General features: G+C 51.7%; 1 protein-coding gene across 1 annotated transcript in view; it reads right to left on the bottom strand.

Moving 5' to 3' along the window:
- Positions 1-19,064, bottom strand: part of CNTFR (ciliary neurotrophic factor receptor) — a 170,994-nt gene extending 151,930 nt beyond the window's left edge. The window contains exon 1 of the mRNA XM_056849097.1: positions 18,951-19,064. Within this exon, the coding sequence (XP_056705075.1) occupies positions 18,951-19,064 (114 nt within the window). The remainder of the gene's footprint in view (positions 1-18,950) is intronic.
- Positions 19,065-20,664: the final 1,600 nt, after the last annotated feature.

Below are 20,664 nucleotides of genomic sequence, written 5' to 3'. Positions count from 1 at the left end.
CTTGCAGGCCTTGGTGACAACTCTTCCTAGGCTGCCATCCCCAGCCCTTCCCAAGACCCTGCCAAAGTCAAGACTACGTCCCAGAGCAAAGATGGGCTGTGCCACCACGCGGATCTGTGCTTCAGAAAGCTTCACCCGTGGGGCCTGCCCCGCGCACTTTCGAAGGAGCATCTTTCATCTGATTTAAGCGCTGACTGTCAAGGGGACAGTGGGACCGGAGGATCCAGGCAGTTACAAGAAAGATGGGGAAAGTTGTCAGGTGCTTTCCTCACTCTTTCCTCATTAATAATAAGTCATTCATGGTGGGGGGGCAGGCTGGCAGAGAGCCCCGGGGTCGCGAGGGCAGGGAGGCCAAAGAGGGAGCGGGGAGTCCACCCCAGCCGGAGCTCCACAGAAGGGTTTGGCATAGCAAGCCACGACTTCAGCTGCAGGCCGGCGGCTCAGAATAATTCAGTTGTGACAACGGAGCGCTGTCCACAAGCCGTGAGCCATCTGGCTTGGCGAGCAAATGCCAGTAACCACCGCACTGGGATTTTAGAAGTATGGAACCACCAGAAAGAACTGAAGCAGAGCATAAGTATTCACACGACACAGCAAGAGGCACAAAAATCACAGAACAGGAACCTAACACGAAACTACCCTACGTAATCGGAACCTACTTACAATAAGAGATACACTGCAATATCGACGGTAGTCCCAATCATTTATCCGGGTAGGCCTGTAAAGCCAGCGTGGTGTAGTGGTTACGAGTGGTGGTTTGGAGTAGTGGACTCTATTCTGGAGAACCAGGTTTGCTTCCCTACTCAACATGAGCGGCAGAGGCTAATCTGGTGAACTGGGTTGGTTTCCCTGCTCCTGCACATGAAGCCAGCTGGGTGACCTTGGGCTAGTCACAGCTCTCTCAGCCCCACCTACCTCACAGGGTGTCTATGTGGGGAGGGGAAGGGAAGGTGACTGTAAGCCAGTTTGAGTCTCCCTTAAGTGGTAGAGAAAGCCGGCATATAAAAACCAACTCTTCTTCTTTATACGGTGCAACCCTATTCCTTCTTTTAAACCCGCTAAAAGCAGAGCAGGACGGCTGCCCTCAACCCGTGAAACTGAGCTGGGCCTTGAAGGGTTAAGCCCTTTCCCCCTTAGCCCCATTTCAAAAGGTGGCTGTAAACGTGCCCAATTGTGCTTTTATTGACCGACTTGGGGAGCGGTCCTGGCTGGATCCATCCCTGCCTGAATCGGCTGCCTGCAGAGGGTTCTTTCCCCAGGACAAACATCCACATATAATTCTGACTGCTAATTTTTAACAAATCGTTTTACCCTGTTCGTCAATAAACAAAGCTCCCAAAGCAGCTACAAACATGGATTAAAAACAAAATGCACAGAAGATAAAACCCACTGCAAAGATCCCATTTAAAAAGCACCCTACTAACACACTAGCAAAAGCTCCCTGAAAGAGGCAAGGAAAAAACACTTTATCCCACACAAGTTTGCCAGATCTGGGCTGGGAAATACCTGGGGATTTTGGGGGTGGAGCCTGGGGAGGGTGGGGTTTGGGGACGGCGGGGCTTCAGCAGGGTGTAATGCCATAGAGACCAGCCTCCTGAAGCAGCCATTTTCTCCAGGGGAACTGATCTCTGTCATCTGGAGACCAGCTGTAATTCTGGGGGATCTCCAGCCACCACCTGGAGGTGGGCAACCCTACATGCACGCATCCCAGCAAACAAATTTCTGCTTTTGGTTTTTTTAAAAAACACATCTGCAGGCCAAGAAACATTTAAGGCCACAGATGCCCCTGAAGAAGAAGAGTTGGTTTATACCGGTATATGCCAACTTTGTCTAACTTTTTCAAGGAGAATCAAACCGGCTTGCGATTGCCTTCCCTTCCTCTCCCCACAACAGACACCTTGTGAGGCAGGTGGGGCTGAGAGAGCTCTAAGAGAACTGTGACTAGTCCAAGGTCACCCAGCTGGCTTCATGTGGAGGAGTGGGGAAACCAACCTGGTTCACCAGATTAGAGTCTGCCACTCATGTGGAGGAGAAAAAGAAGAGTTGGGTTTTTATATGCCAATTTTCTCTACCTTTTAAAGAGAATCAAACCAGCTTACAATCTGCTTCCCTTCCTCTCCCCACAACAGAAACCTTGTGATGTAGGTGGGGCTGAGAGAGTTCCAAGAGAACTGTGACTAGCCCAAGGTCACCCAGCTGACTTCATGTGGACGAGTGGGGAAACCAACCCAGTTCTCCAGATTAGAGTCCACCACTCCAAACACCACCCCACGCTGGCTCTATATCACCAAAGAGCTTTAAGGGACCACGGGCCACCTACTTTGTCATTCTGCCCACAGACTGATTGTACTTATACCATCAAACAGCCTTCTCAAGCTAGGAAGCCAAGCCTCAGGCCACTGGGAGAAGCAAACTCACACAGGGTTACACCCCCCAACACCTCACACATTCTTTTCCCGGTATGCGTCTAAGGCATTTTAAGGATATGCTTGAAAAAAATTGTAAGATGAGGAAATGACGCAACAATGACTGGAAATGTGCATCTCACAGGATTCAGCATCAAGAAGACACAACTGGGTGCTGCTCCCAGTTGTGTGTTTAGACCTGGGTTGCTATTGTGCAATGGTTGCTACTCTCTACCAGACATGACGGGTCACTCTCCACCGGAGCTAAAGCACATTGACCAAGTTTTCCCCAAAGGAATGATTGTGGGGGTGCGGCTCCATTCCACCAAACACCCCGTCTCTCCTTACGGGAGTCCTTCGTCCCTCAGACAAAGGGGAAACACCCTGGACTGGCTCCCGAGGAAAACACACTCCCTGGTCTCCTGTGCCACGCTCCAGCATTTCTTTACAAACCTGTGCCGGGACGGCAGATGCCGGCACCGCAACCACACGGTCTGGAAGGCTCCCTTCTGTGTCCAATTCAAAACGGTGCCATTTTTACAGCTCTGTTCAGTACTCGTAAGATGCATGGATTCGTTGTTTATTTTTATTGCTTCCAACTGTAATTGTAAATTGTTTTGTACCCAGAAATTAAACAAAACAGAGTCTCGTTCCAAACTGGGCACTGCTTCCCTGCTTCAGAGCAACACCGGGAGGATGCTGTTCCTGGGCACGGTTGCAGAATGTGCTGCCTTTTCTTCCTAGGATGGCGGACGACTCCGCCTTGCCTCGGTGGAAGCTGGAGGTGGGGGTGCAGCAGAGACTTGGCGCACAGCCAGGGGTGCACAGCTGATGACCTCTAGCAGCGCATGCTGGCCTCTAGCAGTGCATGCTGAAGGGGAGTGGTGGGTGACTTGGCGGCTGCAGGGATGCCCGTCTGGCAAGAAGCGGTCTGCCAACGCTCCGATCCCATTAAACAAAACAAGTAAATAACTGATTGTTTAAAACCCACCAATTGACATCCAAAAACTCAAGAGCTAAAATTAAAGGTGGCAGTGGTTGAAGGGCCAGGATGCCGGTCTATAAAACCAACTAACTTTAGTCACAATTTAATTTCTTTCCCAGAGCACAAATTGCCTGGGAGCAGGTTGCTCAAATGGTGGAAGGGGCAGATCTCTGAAAGAGGGTCCTCTCCCCAGAAAGAGCCTTTGGAACTCATTGTCCAGAGACATTCGAGGTGGGGTTGCCAGGTCCCCTGGGGCACTGGCGGCGGGGTGGGGGGGAAGGTTTGCCAGATCCATGTTGGGAAAGTCCTTGAGATTTGGAGATGGAGCCTAAGAAGGACAGGGGCCTCAGTGGGACATAATGCCATACCGTCCACCCTCCAAAGCAGACATTTTCTCCAGGGGAACCGATCTCTGCACTCTGGCGATAGATCTGTAATTCCGGAGGATCCCCAGGTCTCATCCTAGTTAGAGGTGGCCAGGGTAACTAGTTGAAGGAGGAAACCGATTGAGGGACAAGCAGGGATTCCCTTCTGGGATAGTCAAAGCTTGCCATTTTAGGCTTCTGGGTACTTCATTAAGGTATGCTGGGGTCCAAAGAATAAGCATAAACATGGGGGGGGGGGCTTCCTCTCATATCTCCCCCACTCAGGACTTTTAAAATCTATTTTAGCAATAAAAACTAGGAATTCTACTCTCTCTCTCTCTTTCTGTGGGTCCCTACGTAATTTTTTCTCTGTTGGAATGTGTGAATTGCTTTTTAAGACAAGGTTTTAGTTACCCAAAATGCTTTCTAGGAATGGTGCAGAATAAATATTGTTTTTGTAGGACAGTTTATGGCATTAGATAATGATAATTGTGTATAAAACAGCATATTTTTCAAGGCTGTTTGTTTAACTGTGACTGCTTTTGCCCCCAATTAATGTGACATACTACGCGGATGATGCCAGTACGTGGCGTTCCTGATCTCCTCCTCACCATTCAGGCAGGGTTAATGTGTCTGAATACCAAACTGGAGACGGCCTCCCTTAAACCAGCAATTGCCAGAAGCTGGAAGTCAGAAGGATTATGGACCCAGATGGTCATGAGAATCTCCGAGCAAAACTGTGTGTACTGTCCCCCTCCAGCATGGTGTAGTGGTTAAGAGCGGTAGTTTGGAGCGGTAGACTCTGATCTGGAGAACCGAGTTTGATTCCCCACTCCTCCACATGAGCGGCGGAGGCTAATCTGGTGAACTAGATTTGTTTCCCCACTCCTACACTCGAAGCCAGCTGGGTGATCTTGGGCTAGTCACATTGTCTCAGCCCCGCCTACCTCACAGGGTATCTGTTGTGGGGAGGGGAAGGTAATTGTAGGCTGGTTTGATTCTTCCTTAAGTGGTAAAGAAAGTCAGCATATAAAAAAATGACTCTTCTCCTCCGGCCAACAACCCTGGGGGATCAGGCTAGACTCGGGAGCTGGTTCCCCTTCCTGGGATGCTCTGCTCATGCTCTGGGATGCTTTGCTCATGTTAAGTGAAATCTGAAAACTTTTTGCTGAAGGATTGCAGCTCTTCCCTCCTTTTATCCTAACAGTTTCTCTGCAGAACGTGCCTCTGGACATGAGGCAAACTGAACACCCCGATTTTTTTTCTGGCACGACTGTCTCAACCCCAGTAGAGCAACTGCTCTGTGACTACCGAAAAAGCAGCCAGACTGGCGTGAAGGAGGCCCACGTTCAAGCCTGGCTTAATTATAACACACAGGCTCTGCTCCGATGCACCCAGGGTGAGAGACAAAGGGCAAAACCACAAAGGCATCCCCATCAAATATAAGCATGGCTGACTGCTTGCTTCCGAAAGGCCTGGGGTACACACCTGGCCTTCAGACCCCTTTGCCTGGGGGGACGACAGCTGATGGGGTAATTAAAAGGCTCTCTGCCAGCAGGTGCCAGGGGGACCCCTCTCTGGCAGAGACCCTGGAGCCAGGGGACTCTCCTGGGTTAGTCAGTCCGAGAGGCTGACCTTTGCATTTGGACATAGGAGGATTAAAAAGACTCCGATGCACCAGAAAACTCTGATAACGCAGATGAGCAATAGCACAAAAGTGGTGGCATTTACAAATTTGAATCCACATTCTTGACATGCACATTTTTCAACGAATGCTTCCATTTTAAAATACTACTACTAATCAATGTGAAAACAGCTTGCTGTTAACTGGCCTGGAGAGGAGAAGACTGAGAGGGGATAGGATAACCATCTTCAAGTACTTGAAGGGCTGTCATATAGAGGAGGGTGCCAAGTTGTTTTCTGTTGCCCCAGAAGGTCAGACCAGAACCAGTGGGTTGAAATTAAATCAAAAGAGTTTCCGTCTTGACGTTAGGAAGAATTTTCTAACAGTTAGAGCGGCTCCTCGGTGGAACAGGCTTCCTCAGGAGGTGGTAAGCTCTCCGTCTCTGGAGGTTTTTAAGCAGAGGCTAGATGGCCATCTGTCAGCAATGCTGATTCTATGACCTCAGGCAGATCATGAGAGGGAGGGCACCTTGGCCATCTTCTGGGAATGGAGTAGGGGTCACTGGGTGTGTGTGTGTGGGGGGGAGTAGGGTTGCCAACTGCCAGGTAGTAGCAGGAGATCTCCTGCTAATACAACTGATCTCCAGGCGATAGAGCTCAGATCACCTGGAGAAAAATGACTGCTTTGGCAATTGGACTCTATGGCATTGAAGTCCCTCCCCTCCCCAAACCCCGCCCTCCTCAGGCTCCGCCCCAAAAATCTCCCGCCGGTAGGGAAGAGGGACCTGGCAACCCTTGGGGGGAGGTTTGGAATTTCCTGCATTGTGTAGGGGGTTGGACTAGATGACCCAGGTGGTCCCTTCCAACTCTATGACGATTCTATGATTCTATGGCCAAACTCAGCCATACACACTCTGCCCCTCCTCCCAAAACAACTCTCACTCCAGTGGCTTGCATCTTTAATTCCAAATGCTGCGCAAGTCTGAATCAGCCCCAACCGCTTCTCCATGGCTGCTTCAGAGGGGTGCCTTAAGGGACGGGAGATCTCAGAAAGGGAGACCCTCCCACCCTAAAACCCTTCCAGATATACCCCCTCCTCCTGTGGGAGCTGAGCCCCAGGGCAGAAACTGCGATGGGGGCAGCGCGGCGGCGGCCTACTCATCCGGCACTCTCTTTTCCCCAGCATCCTCTCCATGCACAGTAGTCCCTCCCAGCTGATTCTGCCCCCCCGGCCCCCAGACGTGTCTCTTGCCCCACACATCTGGACAGCATCACGACACGGCTAATAACTCGGCAGGCATTAAAGCCCAGAGAAGGAGGCCTTTTTGGGCAGAGCTGGCCTTTTGCTCCTGCCCCTGCCTGACCCCCGTCCCCGGCACAATGGTGTGCCTTGCCTCCATCATCATAAATGTGTTTCCTGAGGCTCCCTGAAGACCCACCACCGGCAGCCAGGACACGGCGCAGACTTCCCCCAAAGCCTTTCAACCTGCAGAAATGCTGAAGGGAAGGGGGGGGGGGCAGGAGGCAGGTTCCTTCTCCGGTCCGGAGTCTGGCAGCATCATGACAGCATCCACACAACCTTCCTGACAGAAACGGAATCACAGAGTTGGGAAGGGCACCTCCAGGGTCATCTAGTCCAACCCCCCGCACCATGCAGGAAATTCACAACTACCTCCCCCCACACCCCAGTGACCCCTACTCCATGCCCAGAAGATGATAAAAAAAATCCCCTCCAGGATCCCTGGCCAATCTGGCCTGGAGGAATTTTGCTTCCTGACACCACATTGGCTAGCCCAGCTCAACAGGACCAGAGCCAACCTGGGACCCTGCCTCCTCCACATCCACTGAGGATCCACCAGGGCAGGCCTCCCTCAGCAGCTGATCCCACAGAATGGCAACTGCACAGAACCTGGAGGTTGGCATCCCTACATCCAGCATCTAAGGCATGGATATGGGGAGGGGCCGTGGCTCAGTGGCAGAGCCTCTACTTGGCATGCAGAAGATCCCAGGTTCAATCCCCGGCATCTCCAGTTAAAGGGACTAGGCAAGTAGGTGATGTAAAAGACCTCTGCCTGAGACCCTGGAGAGCCGCTGCCGGTCTGAGTAGACAAGACTGACCTTGATAGACCTTGATGGTCTGATTCAGTATAAGGCAGCTTCATGTGTTCATTTGCAGGAGAGGTTGGGCAGGAGTTGAGCATCTTCTGGGCATGGAGCAGGGGTCACTAGGGGTGTGTGTGGGGGAGGTAGTTGTGAATTTCCTGCATTGTGCAGGGGGTTGGACTCGATGACCCTGGAGGTCCCTTCCATCTCTATGATTCTAGGAAACAAGGGAGGAAAGAAAGCAGAGAAGGAGCCCTCGTTCCTGAAGAGACTGCAGCAACCAGGGGAGCAGTGCCCACCAGGAGCCCTTTGCCCGGTCAGCTCTCATCCGGACTCCTTTCCCCACAGCCCCACTTCCCATCGAAGCTTGGTCCTCCCAATCAGTGCGCAAAATTATTGCGGGAGATTAAGTTATCACCACAGTGCGGGCCTCTGCCTGCCGAGATGCCCAGCCCACCAAGCCAGACCGAAGCCATAAAGCTGGCGTGATGCAGAGGGCAAGTGGAAAGCAGAGATAAGAGGCCTGGCGAGGAACAGCTGGGCAGAGAGCAAGAGACACCCCGGCTCTCACTCAAATTTACAACGGAAATTTCCTCATCAAGGACACAGGCACCATCTGCTTGGAGGGACGGTCCCACCCCTGGCAGGAGGCAGCTATTCAACACACCGTTTTGTTAGAGGTCATGGGCATAATCTGGAGTCACAGAAGATAATTTGGAGAGGGGGGGAGAAAGGCACCAGTGTTTGCTTCAGGTGGGCTGATTCTGAAGGCCCATCTCCTCCACAGGAGCACATTTGGAGGAATTCCATGGAGAAAGGGGATTTTCAACTCTCACTTCTAATGCAGAAATTATCCCACAGGCCCCTGAAATTCTATCACACACCCCGCCGAGGCTGTTTTTGGTTCCTGTGTACCATCTAGAGCAATTAAACTTAGTAGGTGCTGTGAACATGAAATTATAAGAACATAAGGAAGGCCCTGCTGGATCAGACCCAGGCCCATCAAGTCCAGCAGTCTGTTCACACAGTGGCCAACCAGGTGCCTCTAGGAAGCCCCCAAACAAGACGACTGCAGCAGCACCATCCTACCTGTGTTCCACAGATATGCTCCTCTGATCCTGGAGAGAATAGGCAAGCATCATGACTAGTATCCATTTTAACTAGTAGCCATGAATACTCCTCGCTTCCATGAACATGTCCACTCCCCTCTTAAAGCCCCCCAAGTTGGCAGCCATCACCACATCCTGGGGCAGGGAGTTCCACTATTTCATAAAAAGGAACTACAGAGGAATGAGTAGGGAGAGGACTTTAGCCCTGCCAGAGCAGAGAGGACGGGGTTCCAGCAGGCAAAACGGCAGCTGAGCCCCAGTCAGAATTGGGTCTGGCATCAAATCCCTAGGAAAGGGCAGGGGGTTGATTCCCCCCCCCCCAAAAAAAAACTCAGCCTTGGCTTCTTTCTTCCTAGAGTTTACAGTCAAAACGGTTCCTTTTTCTCGGCATTATCAGCAGTGCCGAAAAAGGCTTCCCTTTTACAAAAGTTTTTTCTTTTTGTTACTTCATTTCAATGGCCTTCCTTTCTTCACAATTCCCACGACTCCCCACAATAATATGTATGTCATTCCCAAAATAGAACGTTTTGTTTCGCGGCACTTGCTGACTGGGGGGGGGGGGGGGGAGAGAGAGAGAGAGAGAGAGCAGTCAGGGCGTTCATGTGCGTCCATGCAAGTGTGCGAGAAAAGAAGTGTAAGCACACACGTGCACGGGCGGGGTGGGGAGTATTGCTGTGTGGAATATTCTCCAGTTTTGATTTTTGGGTACATATTAGCCATTTCAGTGGTGCAGAATCTTCCCCAAACCAAAAAAGGGAAATGGATACATGTGTGCACACAAAAATACATACCCAGCTATAGGATGACAGTGGCAGCATCACAGTAAGGGGCTTGCAGCCCACCCCACACCACTGAGGACCCCCAAGCTTCAGTAAAATGTACCTGCTCCCCCTCCAACAATACTTGGGTGCTTAACTTGCTAGGATGTAATTTGCTGCCTCAGTTGCAGAGACGGTTTGATGGGTGGGCTTCCACCCCTGCCCCTTCTGTGCATTCCCCCCATGCATTCCCCATTCCCCCCCCCCACAGCTGTGGATTGTCCGTCTCCCTCCTTTAGGGAGTTTGCCTGGCCCACCTCAAGGAGCTTGAGCTCATGGGGCCTGACGGGGCGAGCGGCCTGCGGGCTCCGCCTGCTGCTGTCCAGCTGCTGCGCTGCCTGTTTTTTTTTCCAGGACAGCTGTCTCTTTTCCTTCCCACAAACAGGAGGGGAGAACTTGGGGGGGGGGAGCCTCCTGGGGAGGGGAAAGAACATCTGCCTCTCTCTGCTCTGCTTTGAACTTCTTAGGAGAAACACACAGTACAAGGCTGGGGTAACAGACCAAGTTGATAGAGGCCATTCCCTGGACGGCCCAGCCCTGCCCTTTGGGAAGCTGAGACAGCCACGCTGGGAGGTGCCACAGAACCCTGGGAATCGGGGCCACTGCAGTCAGAAGCAAGTGGTGCAGCTGAGGACTGAGCTACCGCACCTTCAGGCAACCACCTTAGATTATTTTCATAGAATCACAGAATTGTAAGGGACCACCAAGGTCATCTAGTCCAACCCCCTGCACAATGCAGGAAATTCACAACTACCTCCCCCACACACCTCCAGTGACCCCTACTCCATGCCCAGAAGATGGCCAAGATGCCCTCCCTCTCATGATCTCCCTAAGTTCATAGAATCAGCATTGCTGACAGATGACCATCTAGCCTCTGCTTAAAAACCTCCAGGGAAGGAGAGCTTACCACCTCCTGAGGAAGCCTGTTCCACTGAGGAACCACTCTGACTGTTAGAAAGTTCCTCCTAATGTCTAGACAGAAACTTTTTTGATTTAATTTCAACCCGGTGGTTCTGGTCCGACTTTCTGGGGCTACAGAAAACAATTTTGTGTGTGTGCTGTCAAGTCTCAGTGGATTTATGGTGACCCTGTAGCGTTTTCAAGGCAAGAGATGTTCAGAGGCGGTTGGCCATTGCCTTCACACACAAACGCATGAAGCTGCCTCATACTGAATCAGACTTCCCGTGGTCCATCAAAGTCAGTATTGTCTACTCAGACCAGCAACGGCTCTCCAGGGTCTCAGGCAGAGGTCTTTCACATCACCTACTTGCCTGGTCCCTTTAACTGGAGATGCCGGAGATTGAACCTGGGACCTTCTGCAGGCCAAGCAGATGCTCTACCACTGAGCCACAGCCCCTCCCCCTTCCTCCGTGTAGTGACCCTGGGCTTCCTTGCTGGTCTCCCATCCAAATATTAACCAGGGCCAACCCTGTTTAGCTGCCAAGCTCTGACGAGATCAAAGTTGGCCCGGGCCATCCAGGTAAATGCAAGAGCCATTCAGAAGTGGTCTTCTGGACTTCTTGAGTGGCCTCCCATCCAAATACTAACTAGGGCTGACCCTGCTTACCATCTGAGATCTGATGAAAGAGGGCCAGCCTACGACATCCAGGCCAGGGCACCTCAGGCTTTAGTCCTACTGAATCATACATGGTAGAAGAATCGAGATCTGAAGAACTTCCCCTCCCCCCAACCTTTTGCTGCTGAGTTGTTCTTCTCCAAGTGAGCTTGCTGGCTCTGAAGGGCAAGCTGCCTTGCCTGATGGGGCTGGTTTAGCATGATCCGGTCCCAGCCAATATGAACGAGAAAGCTTTTGCTGGATTGTAGGGCTGTTGAAAAAAAAATTCAGCTTGGTTCGGATTTGGCCGAATTCCAACCCCCCCCCCCGGTTCGGGAATGCCGAATTCAGCAGGAAATTTGGCATTCCCGAACAAATTCGGCCATTTAAAGCCCTTTAAAACACATTTGGGGCTTTCCGCGGCTCTGGGGGAGCATTTGTTGAGGTGGGGGTCCCAAACTTTCAAAGTAGCTTGGGGGGTCCCTCCTTGCAAGACCCTTTGAGTTTGGTGAGCATTGGATCAGGGGGTCCGGGGTTATGGGGTCTGGAGGGGTCCCCCCCTCCGACAATTGGAATGAATAGGAGCCGGCTATGATGGGCCATGATGCTTTGCTCTTAGAAAGCAGCTGATATCGAGTGGGGGGTCTTTTCCTGCAGCTCCCAGCATAACTTATGACCCCTGCCATGGCTTCATCAGCCGGACAAGCCCGGAAGTGCCGCAAGAGCCCCAGCCCCTCCCCCAAGCCTGAGCCCCCCCATGCACCGTGTTCCTCTCACACTTAATTAACTTAACACAAGGAGCATAAGTTGATTAGCATAAACGAGGTAAGCGCCCTTGATGTTCCAAGGGGAGGGGCGCAGATGGCATCGTTAGCAGGGTCGCTCTTGGGTGACCTTGGCAACCGCGGAAGGGACCATTAAGGCATGCAAATCAGCCAAGGACAGGCTACTTTCTTCCTTGGCACAGCCAGCTGGCATCGAGAAGGTGAGAAAGGATCCCCTGAGGGTCACCCAATGGCTCCGACATCCAGAAGCATCCTCGGAAGCAAAGAGCCAACGAGCGGGGAAGAGGGCTTAAGGGCTCGAGTTGGATCACAGAATCATAGAGTTGGAAGGGACCACCAGGGTCATCTAGTCCAACCCCATGCAGAATGCAGGAAATTCACAACTACCTCCCCCCACATACCCCATGACCCCTACTCCATGCCCAGAGGTTCCCCTGGATAAAATCATAGATTTGGAAGGGACACCAAGGTCATCTAGTCCACCACCCCCTGCACAATGCAGGAAATTCACAACTACCTCCCCCCACAAACCCCTAGTGACCCCTACTCTATGCCCAGAAGATGGCCAAGATGTCCTCCCTCTGCCCAAGGGCCATAGAATATTGCCGAACTGTGAGAGGAGTCACTCTGAACCTCCGAGATCTGGCAGGCCTGGCTTCATGTGTGTTCATGGGACAGCCACACTGGCGTAGCCTTCCTTGCACGGCTGGCGCAAAGGTGTCCTTGGAGAAGGACAGGAACACCTTGGGAGGAAGGACAGCATGGAAGGCAAGCAGAACAGAGGGCATCCCAGTCACTATTGCCCCCTGCAAAGAGGAAGTACCACCCTCCGCCAACGGCTCTTGGCCCCTTCCCCGCCATCCCTTCTTTCAGGCATCTGCTGCTGGCTCTCGGTCCTTTGCAAATGACCTGGTGCTGCAGACAAGGCCAAAATAAGCAGCGCCCTGGTTCTTCTCTGGAAGGCCACAACGTGAAGGCTGTCGATGCGGCCTGGCAGGCAGGCTGGAAATAGCAGGGACAGATGTTTGCGGAGTGCCTTGGGCTACGCTCAACCCCAGAAAGGCTCACGATAAGCAAAGTCCAACTCTCTCTGTGAAGGCTGGGGAGGGAGGGGGGCCTCTCCAGGGAAGAACGCCGGATGGCTAATTGGACTCTCCCGCATGCCAGGACACACAACAAGCAAGCCATCGGTAGTCAATCAACCCTCGCTGGGGCAAGCAGAGCCCATCAGGAGGGGGAGGGGCTGTGGCTCAGTGGTAGAGCCTCTGCTTGGTTTGCAGAAGGTCCCAGGTTCAATCCCCGGCATCTCCAGTTAAAGGGACTAGGGCTGTTGATTTTTTAAAAATTCAGTTTAACTTGGTTTTGGGTTTAAATGGCCTTTTTTATTCAGGAAAACCCGAATGCCGAATTCCCCTATACCAGTATAGGTGAAAATTCGGCTTTAAATTCAGGATTCTCGAATAATTCAGCCATTTAAACACATTAAATGCATTCCTCAGCTTTTCGCAGGTCCTGCAGGGGCATTTTTGCAGGTAGAGATCCCAAATTTTCAGGGTAGCTTGAAGGGACTCTCCTTGCAAGAACCCCCATGTTTGGTAAAGATTGGGTCAGGGGGTCCAAAGTTATGGGGTCTGGAAGGGGTCACCCACATCCTCCCTTGGAAATGCACTGGTAAAGTGACTGTGTGACTCTTTAATCTGATCTAATGTATCTCAATGGGGAAACCAGGCTTTAAGCGGTGGGTGGGAAAGTTCGTCCAGTGCCTCCATAGAGATACTATGTGATACAGTTTGTCTCTATGGAGGTGCAGGGTGAACTTTCCCACCGTTTAAAGCCCAGCTTCCTCATTGAGATACATTGCTAAGGTCACATTAAGGAGTCTGAACACAGCCACTTTTCCAATGCACTGCAATGGAGGAGGATGGGCCGGCCCCTTCCAGACCCCATAACTCCAGACCCCCTGACCCAATCTTTACCAAACTTGGGGGTTCTTGCAAGGAGAGTCCCTTCTAGCTACCCTGAAAAATTGGGACCTCTAACTGCACAAATGACCCCGTAGGAGCCACAGAAAGCCGAATATTTGGGAATGGCAAATTTGGCTTTGCCAACCTCACAGATTTTGCTGATTTGGTATACCCGAACCAGAAATTTACCAAATTGGCATTTATTCTGTATTGTTTTGGTTCGGTTTTTACTGAATCAACAGCCCTAAAAGGGACTAGGCTAGTAGGTGATGTGAAAGGCCTCTACCTGAGACCCTGGAGAGCCACTGCCGATCTGAGTAGACAATACTTACTTTGATGGACCAAGGGTCTGAAGAAGAAGAAGTAGTAGTAGTAGAAGAGTTGGTTTTTATATGCCGACTTTCTCTACCACATAAGGAAGAATCAAACAATATCCTTAGAGTGAAAGCATTTTTCCTCCTAGAATTGCAATGAGTTTGTGTTATCATTGCAGTTTCAAAGCGAACACCACTTGTATGCAGTTTCCAAAAAAGCATCCTGAGATATATAGCAAGTTTCTCCAAGGTTATTACTGAACTGAGAGCAAAATTGTGTTGTGTGTGTGGGTGTGTTTGCGTGTGCGTCAGGGTATGTGCGCGACATCACACCAAATCCTGTGAAATAAACATTTGCTTAAAGCAATCTGACAATGACAGTCCCGGGGTGCTAACAAGGCAGTTCTTGGGGGAAAAGGCTCCGCTTCAGTTCAGGAAAGATACGCTTGCTATTTCTCCCCTCCTCCCCCGGTCTCTTGAGCGGTATCAGTATTTATTTTAAGAAGGAGGAAGCCCGTGCGCTTATGTAGAAGCAATAATTAAAGCCTCTGTGAGTCAAAGGAATGGAAAACAATGCATACTAATCGCAGGATCGAAATAGGCACTCTAATATGCAAAAATAAACACATAGAAATTGGCAGCTCCAGCCCGTAAAAAACCACATGCCCGGTTCCTCTGGATAGGCCCCGCTCCTAGCACACGCCACTTTTGCATTCACACACAATGGGGTTCTGAGGAGACCCTCGCTGGAAGGGGGAGTGTTCCTATGAGTGTTCAGTTAGAGCAGTTCCTTAGTGGAACAGGCTTCCTCAGGAGGTGGTGAGCTCTCCTTCCCTGGAGGTTTTTAAGAGGAGGTTAGATGGCCATCTGTCAGCAATGCTGATTCTATGACCTTAGGGAGATCATGAGAGGGAGGGCATCTTGGTCATCTTCTGGGCATGGAGTAGGGGTCACTGGGGGTGGGGGAGGAAGGTGGTTGTGAGTGTCCTGCATTGTGCAGGGGGTTGGACTAGATGACCCTGATGGCCCTTCCAATGCTATGATTCTATTCTATGATTCCATATAGGAGGTGTTGCTTCCTGGAGCTCTCTGGGGCCAGAGCATTGAGGTCAGGAGTGGAAAACCTCTTGGTCTCAAGAGCCAGCAATAGGAGGAGGAGGAGGAGGAGGAAGATAAAGAAGAAGAAGAGGAAGAGGAGGAGGAAGAAGAGTTGGTTTTTATATGCCGACTTTCTCTACCACTCAAGGGAGAATCAAACCGGTTTAAAATCACCTTCCCTCCCCCTCCCCACAACAGACACCCTGCAAGGTAGGTGGGGCTGAGAGAGTGTGACTAGCCCAAGGCCACCCAGCTGGCTTCATGTGGAGGAGTGGGGAATCAAACCCAGTTCTCCAGATCAGAGTCCACGGCTCCAAACCACTGCTCTTAACCACTACACCACGCTGGCTCTCACGCTGGAAGAGAGTAAGCCAGGCCTCCACACTGCTCAGCTTGTGTGCCAGGTACGCCCTACTGCTGACTGAGCTCTTTGTCTGAAGGACATAGTCAGCTCTTAGGACAGGACCCAGAAACAGAGAGCTGGCCAGTGATGGTGATGTCAAATAGGTGCAATGGGATTCTGGCAGCTTGCGCTTTCAAAAGGCAAGCAGCAGCACACGGTGACTAACGGCTGTTTCTAGGCAGTCTTCAAGGGCAGCCCTACACAGAGTGTAGTGCAGTAGTCTAGCCTGGCAGTTACCAAGGTACGGATGACAGTGGGCAGAAAGCCCCTCTGGTCTTCTCAATGCAGGGCTTCTTTGGCTAGCTCTTGCCTACCTGTGTCTGAGCAGGGAGACTTCCTGCTATCCTGGCTCTCCTATTATACCCATCCCGGCCTTTCTGGGGCCAGGAAAGGACTGGGATGTTAAACAGCCCTGGAACAAAGTGAGCCAAGCGGCACCCATGATGCTGGCAGTACACACAGAGGCCGCTGGGCTCAGACTTGGCCAAGGATGCCATCACTGCCCACGCTGCTCAAGGGGCTCCACCCTGTCCCTCTACCAAAAGGGCTGGTCGTTCCCTGGCCAGGGCCACCTCGGCTTCTGGTTCCTCCTGCCCATGGCCCTGCCTCGTTGCTCCTGTCTTCCCGGAGATGAAGCACCCAGCAGGGTCCACTTTCCAACCGCCCTCCTCTCCAACAGAGCCCAGGGAGGGCAAAAGGCGGTTTCAATTTAAAACCAAAACAGAGTCCTGTTCTGCGGCCTCCCCCTCCTGTGAACGAGAGAGGCCGGGGCACGGAGGTGGGCCGGATGGTTTTTGATCTGCAGCACATTATAAACTTTTGCAAAATCCCCCTCCCCTTTACCCCTTCCCCTCCTGGCTTCCCTCTTCCCCCCCTCCCGATTCCTTTCCTGCCTCACTTCAGAGTTTGACAAGACCATTAGAAATCTATTCCCTCCGGCGAAGCCCTTTCAGACCATATTAGTCAGACAATCCATTAAAGCCGGGCGCATTCTTTCGCTAATGCCCTTCTGCAGAATTAAAGGAGGGGGAAATATTCCATCAAAGTCGTCCACATCACCTTTGACGAGTTACTGTAACTGCACGTCTCAGCCAGCCAAGAAGGATGGGGGGGGGTTTGAACGGGGGGGGCGGAGACGTTCAGTGCCAGACTGACAGGGAAAGAAGAAGGGGGGGGGAGGTATCGGTCCATCTGTGCCACAACAAATCCGAGAATGGATTTTGGGCCAAGGGCAGTTCTTAGGTGAACCTGAGCAGCAAGCCAAAGATGCACTGAGCTGTGGCTGAGGAGAGGGGCCGGCAGGATCCAAGTCAGAAACGGCAAGGAGGAGGAGGAGGAGGAGAAGAATTGGTTTTTATATGCTGACTTTCTCTACCGCTTAAGGAAGAATCAAACCAGCTTACAATCGCCTTCCCTTCCCCTCCCCACAACAGACACCCTGTGAGGTAGGTGAGGCTGAGAGAGTGGTGACTAGCCTAAGGTCACCCACCTGGCTTCGTGTGTAGGAGTGGGGAAACAAATCCAGTTCACCAGATTAGTGTCTGCCACTCATGTGGAGGAGTGGGGAATCAAATCCGGTTCTCCAGATCAGAGTCCACTGCTCCAAAACAACGCTCTTAACCACTACACCACGCTGGCTCACCACGCTGAGGAGGCGGGAAAAAGGGGAGAAAATGTGGTTGGTGTGTGCCTTGCGACCGGCTTCCAGAGATCTTACGGGACTGACAACTACTAGGCACGGTGATGGGTGCCGGGAACAGACCCCAGGTCTTCTGCTCTCTAACTGAGAGCTTCGCCCCAACAGCTGCAGAGGTTCTGCGCAACGAAGAAGTTACTCCTAGGGAGTAACAATATAGTTTAAGGCACCATCTATAAGGCAATACTATAACTCGCTCTAAGCAGGGCTACCCTTGAGGCTGACCTGGAAAGTCCTACTGGTCCAGAATGCAGCAGCGCGGGTCCTCATGGGGGCCCCATGGAGAGCACACCTTACACCTGTTCAAGGTTCTCATGTTAACCTTCAAAGCCCTAAATGGTTTGGGGCCATTGTATTTGTGGAACTGTCTCTCCCGATATACCCCCCCCCCCGAAAGTTGCATTCAGCGGGAAACAACTTGCTTCTGGTCCCTGGCCCAAAGAGTGTCCAGCTGTCCTCAAGCAGGGCCAGGGCCTTTCTGGCTCTGGTCCCAGCCTGGTGGAACTCTCTAATGAGACCAGGGCCCTGCGGGATTTGATGCAATTCCGCAGGGCCTGCAAGACTGAGATGTTCCGCCAGGCCTACGGTTGAGGGCAGCGATGGTTTTCCATCTAAGAAGAAGAGTTGGTTTTTATATGCCGACTTTCTCTACCACTTAAGGCAGAATCAAACCAGCTTACAATCACCTTCCCTTCCCCTCCCCACAACAGACACCCTGTGAGGTAGGTGAGGCTGAGAGAGTGTGACTAGCCCAGGATCACCCAACTAGCTTCATGTGGAGGAGTGGGGAAACAAATCCAGTTCACCAGATTAGCGTCGGCTACTCATGTGGAGGAGTGGGGAATCAAACCCAGTTCTCCAGATCAGAGTCCACCGCTCTAAACCACCGGTCTTAACCACTACACCATGCTGGCAGCTTTGTGTATTTCTAGGGAAATGCAACCCCATCCCATACTGCGAGAACCCCTACTCACCGATCAGCCTTATCCTCACCCTCAGTACTTCTATCTCACTCTCCGATTCAGTGTACCAGAAAAGCACAAAAGTTTTCTGTTGCCCCAGAAGGTCGGACCAGAACCAACGGGTTGAAATTAAATCAAAAGACTTTCCGTCTAGACATCAGGAAGAATTTTCTAACAGTCAAAGAGGTTCCTCAGTGGAACAGGCTTCCTCGGGAGATGGTGAGCTCTCCTTCCCTGGAGGTTTTTAAGCAGGGGCTGGATGGCCATCTGTCAGCAATGCTGCTTCTATGACCTTAGGCAGATGATGAGAGGGAGGGCATCTTGGCCATCTTCTGGGCATGGAGTAGGGGGTCCCTGGGGGTGTGGGGGGGAGGTAGTTGTGAATTTCCTGCATTGTGCAGGGGGTTGGACTAGATGACCCTGGTGATCCCTTCCAACTCTTATCATTCTAAGAGGGGCAGAAGCAGCACTTGAGGTCAGCTGGGGATCTGCAAGCAGGGTCCTTGGCCAGCAGAAATGAAGAAATGGCACCTGACTATTTTTGCTGGGCTTGCCCGGTGTGCTCAGGTTCACCCTTTTGGCCCTGGCAGACACACTCAAAGGCATCCCAAGGCGGCCCTAAAGACCCACTGCATTTGCCCAAAGGCTGATGTCGACCAATTCAGTGCAGATGGTTGGTGTGCAACCATCCCTCTCGAGCCTCCTCAGCCAATCGGAGCCGGGGATCGGCCAAACGGAGGGGTTTAACAGACTGCCATTTATTACATTGCAGTAGTTAAGAGACACGTCCCCGTCTCGGAGCTGCCCATAAAGTTTGATAGCTAAATAGCTGTAAACGTCACCGGAGTCTGACAAGCCGAAGGGGAAGTGAGAGTCCATGGTGTGGGGGGTGCGGGCCAATGCGCTCCGCTCCGGCTCGCCTTTCGCTCTCATAAAACCTTTTTTATATCGGGAGTGAGAATTTGTGCGGTGCACATGTGCGCCCGTTTATGGGGCTTGGTGTGATGCTGAGAAAATGTAGTTAAACCTCCGCGAGTCTTCCTGGGAGCACCACCGAGGTGCCTATAAATCCAAACCGCAGTTCTGTAAAACGTATTTACTAAATAAATCGACTTCCTTTTTGGCCCGCTCTAGCTCGTTTTCAAGGCAATACTGAGAGTGTGATAAACCTGAGAGCGGAGATGCTGCTTCGAGCCCCCACCGCAAAATCCAAGGACCCAGCAGAAGACGCCGGCTGCATCCCCGTTCCATCTGATGTTGCACGAGACCCGTCATCTGGAACTCAACCAGACAATCCAGTGCAAATGCTTGGTATAGCAGAGAGATCTCCAATGTTGTACCCATGGGTGCCACAGTGCCTGCCACCACTTTCCTGGCACCAGCCAAGTAGGGTTGCCAAGTTCCTCTTCGCCACCAGTGGGAGGTTTTTGGGGTGGAGCCTGAGGAGGGCGCGGTTTGGGGAAGGACTTCAATGCCATAAAGTCCAATTGCCAAAGTGGCCATTTTCTCCAGGTGAACTGATCTCTATCAGCTGGAGATCAGCTGTAATAGCAGGAGATCTCCAGCTGGTACCTGGAGGTTTGGAGTTATTATACTCCAAGTAGCAACAACAGAAGGAAACTGCTACCCACATCACAAAGGACTTGACACATATGTGATTACAGCACAACGTCTCCTTGATGCAAGTGGGCGATATATTCGCATAAGACATTTTGGCTTCAATACAACGCTTGTGACTGTAACAGCGCGTTTACTTACTTTTTTTGGCATACTATTGCACATATACTGTATACATGACAGAATGTTTATCATGCCAAGAATGAATAATACTACTGTTGCATAGAAACTATTGCTTATTTTACTGCTAATTTTTTGTTTGGTACCTGGAGGTTGGCAACCCTACCACTAAGTGTGTTTTTAGAAGGTGGGCAGGGCCCAGTTGGGATTTTGCCCAGCAAGGCTTCTGACTGGCCACTGGAGATTTAGTTGGCTGTGCAGATTTTTCAAAACGTTGTGCCACCACAGCACAAGGAGCTTCACTGTGTGACTGAAGATCACCTGCGGCAGCCATTTTGGGGCTGGCTCCGCCTCATGCAGCAGCCATTTTGTGGCAGCCATTCTGCGGCTGCACCCACCACGCGGCCTCAGGATTCCAAAGATGCTCGCAGGCTCAAAAAGGTTGGGGACCGCGGTAGAGCACAACAAGAGCGCAACAGGTCCAAAAATGTGAAGGTGCAGCCTTGGGGTCAGCTCTGAGCTCAGCTAGCCACAAACATCCTTGGTGGTCTTATGGAAGCCACAGGCAGCCTCAGGGCTAGAGCCCACGGATCCGTTCTGCTAGGCGCGACTTTTGCTCTGGAGCAAAGGGTCTTCCCCTGACACAAGCACCTCTCACCCCAGAGGTGCAGCCTCTGGGGCGGGGGGCTGTAGCTCAATGGTAGAGCATCTGCTTGGCATGCAGAAGATCCCAGGTTCAATC

Source organism: Euleptes europaea, chromosome 4 (genome assembly GCF_029931775.1).
Source record: "Euleptes europaea isolate rEulEur1 chromosome 4, rEulEur1.hap1, whole genome shotgun sequence".
Lineage (NCBI taxonomy): Eukaryota > Metazoa > Chordata > Lepidosauria > Squamata > Sphaerodactylidae > Euleptes > Euleptes europaea.
This window is presented reverse-complemented; position numbering and strand designations above follow the sequence as displayed.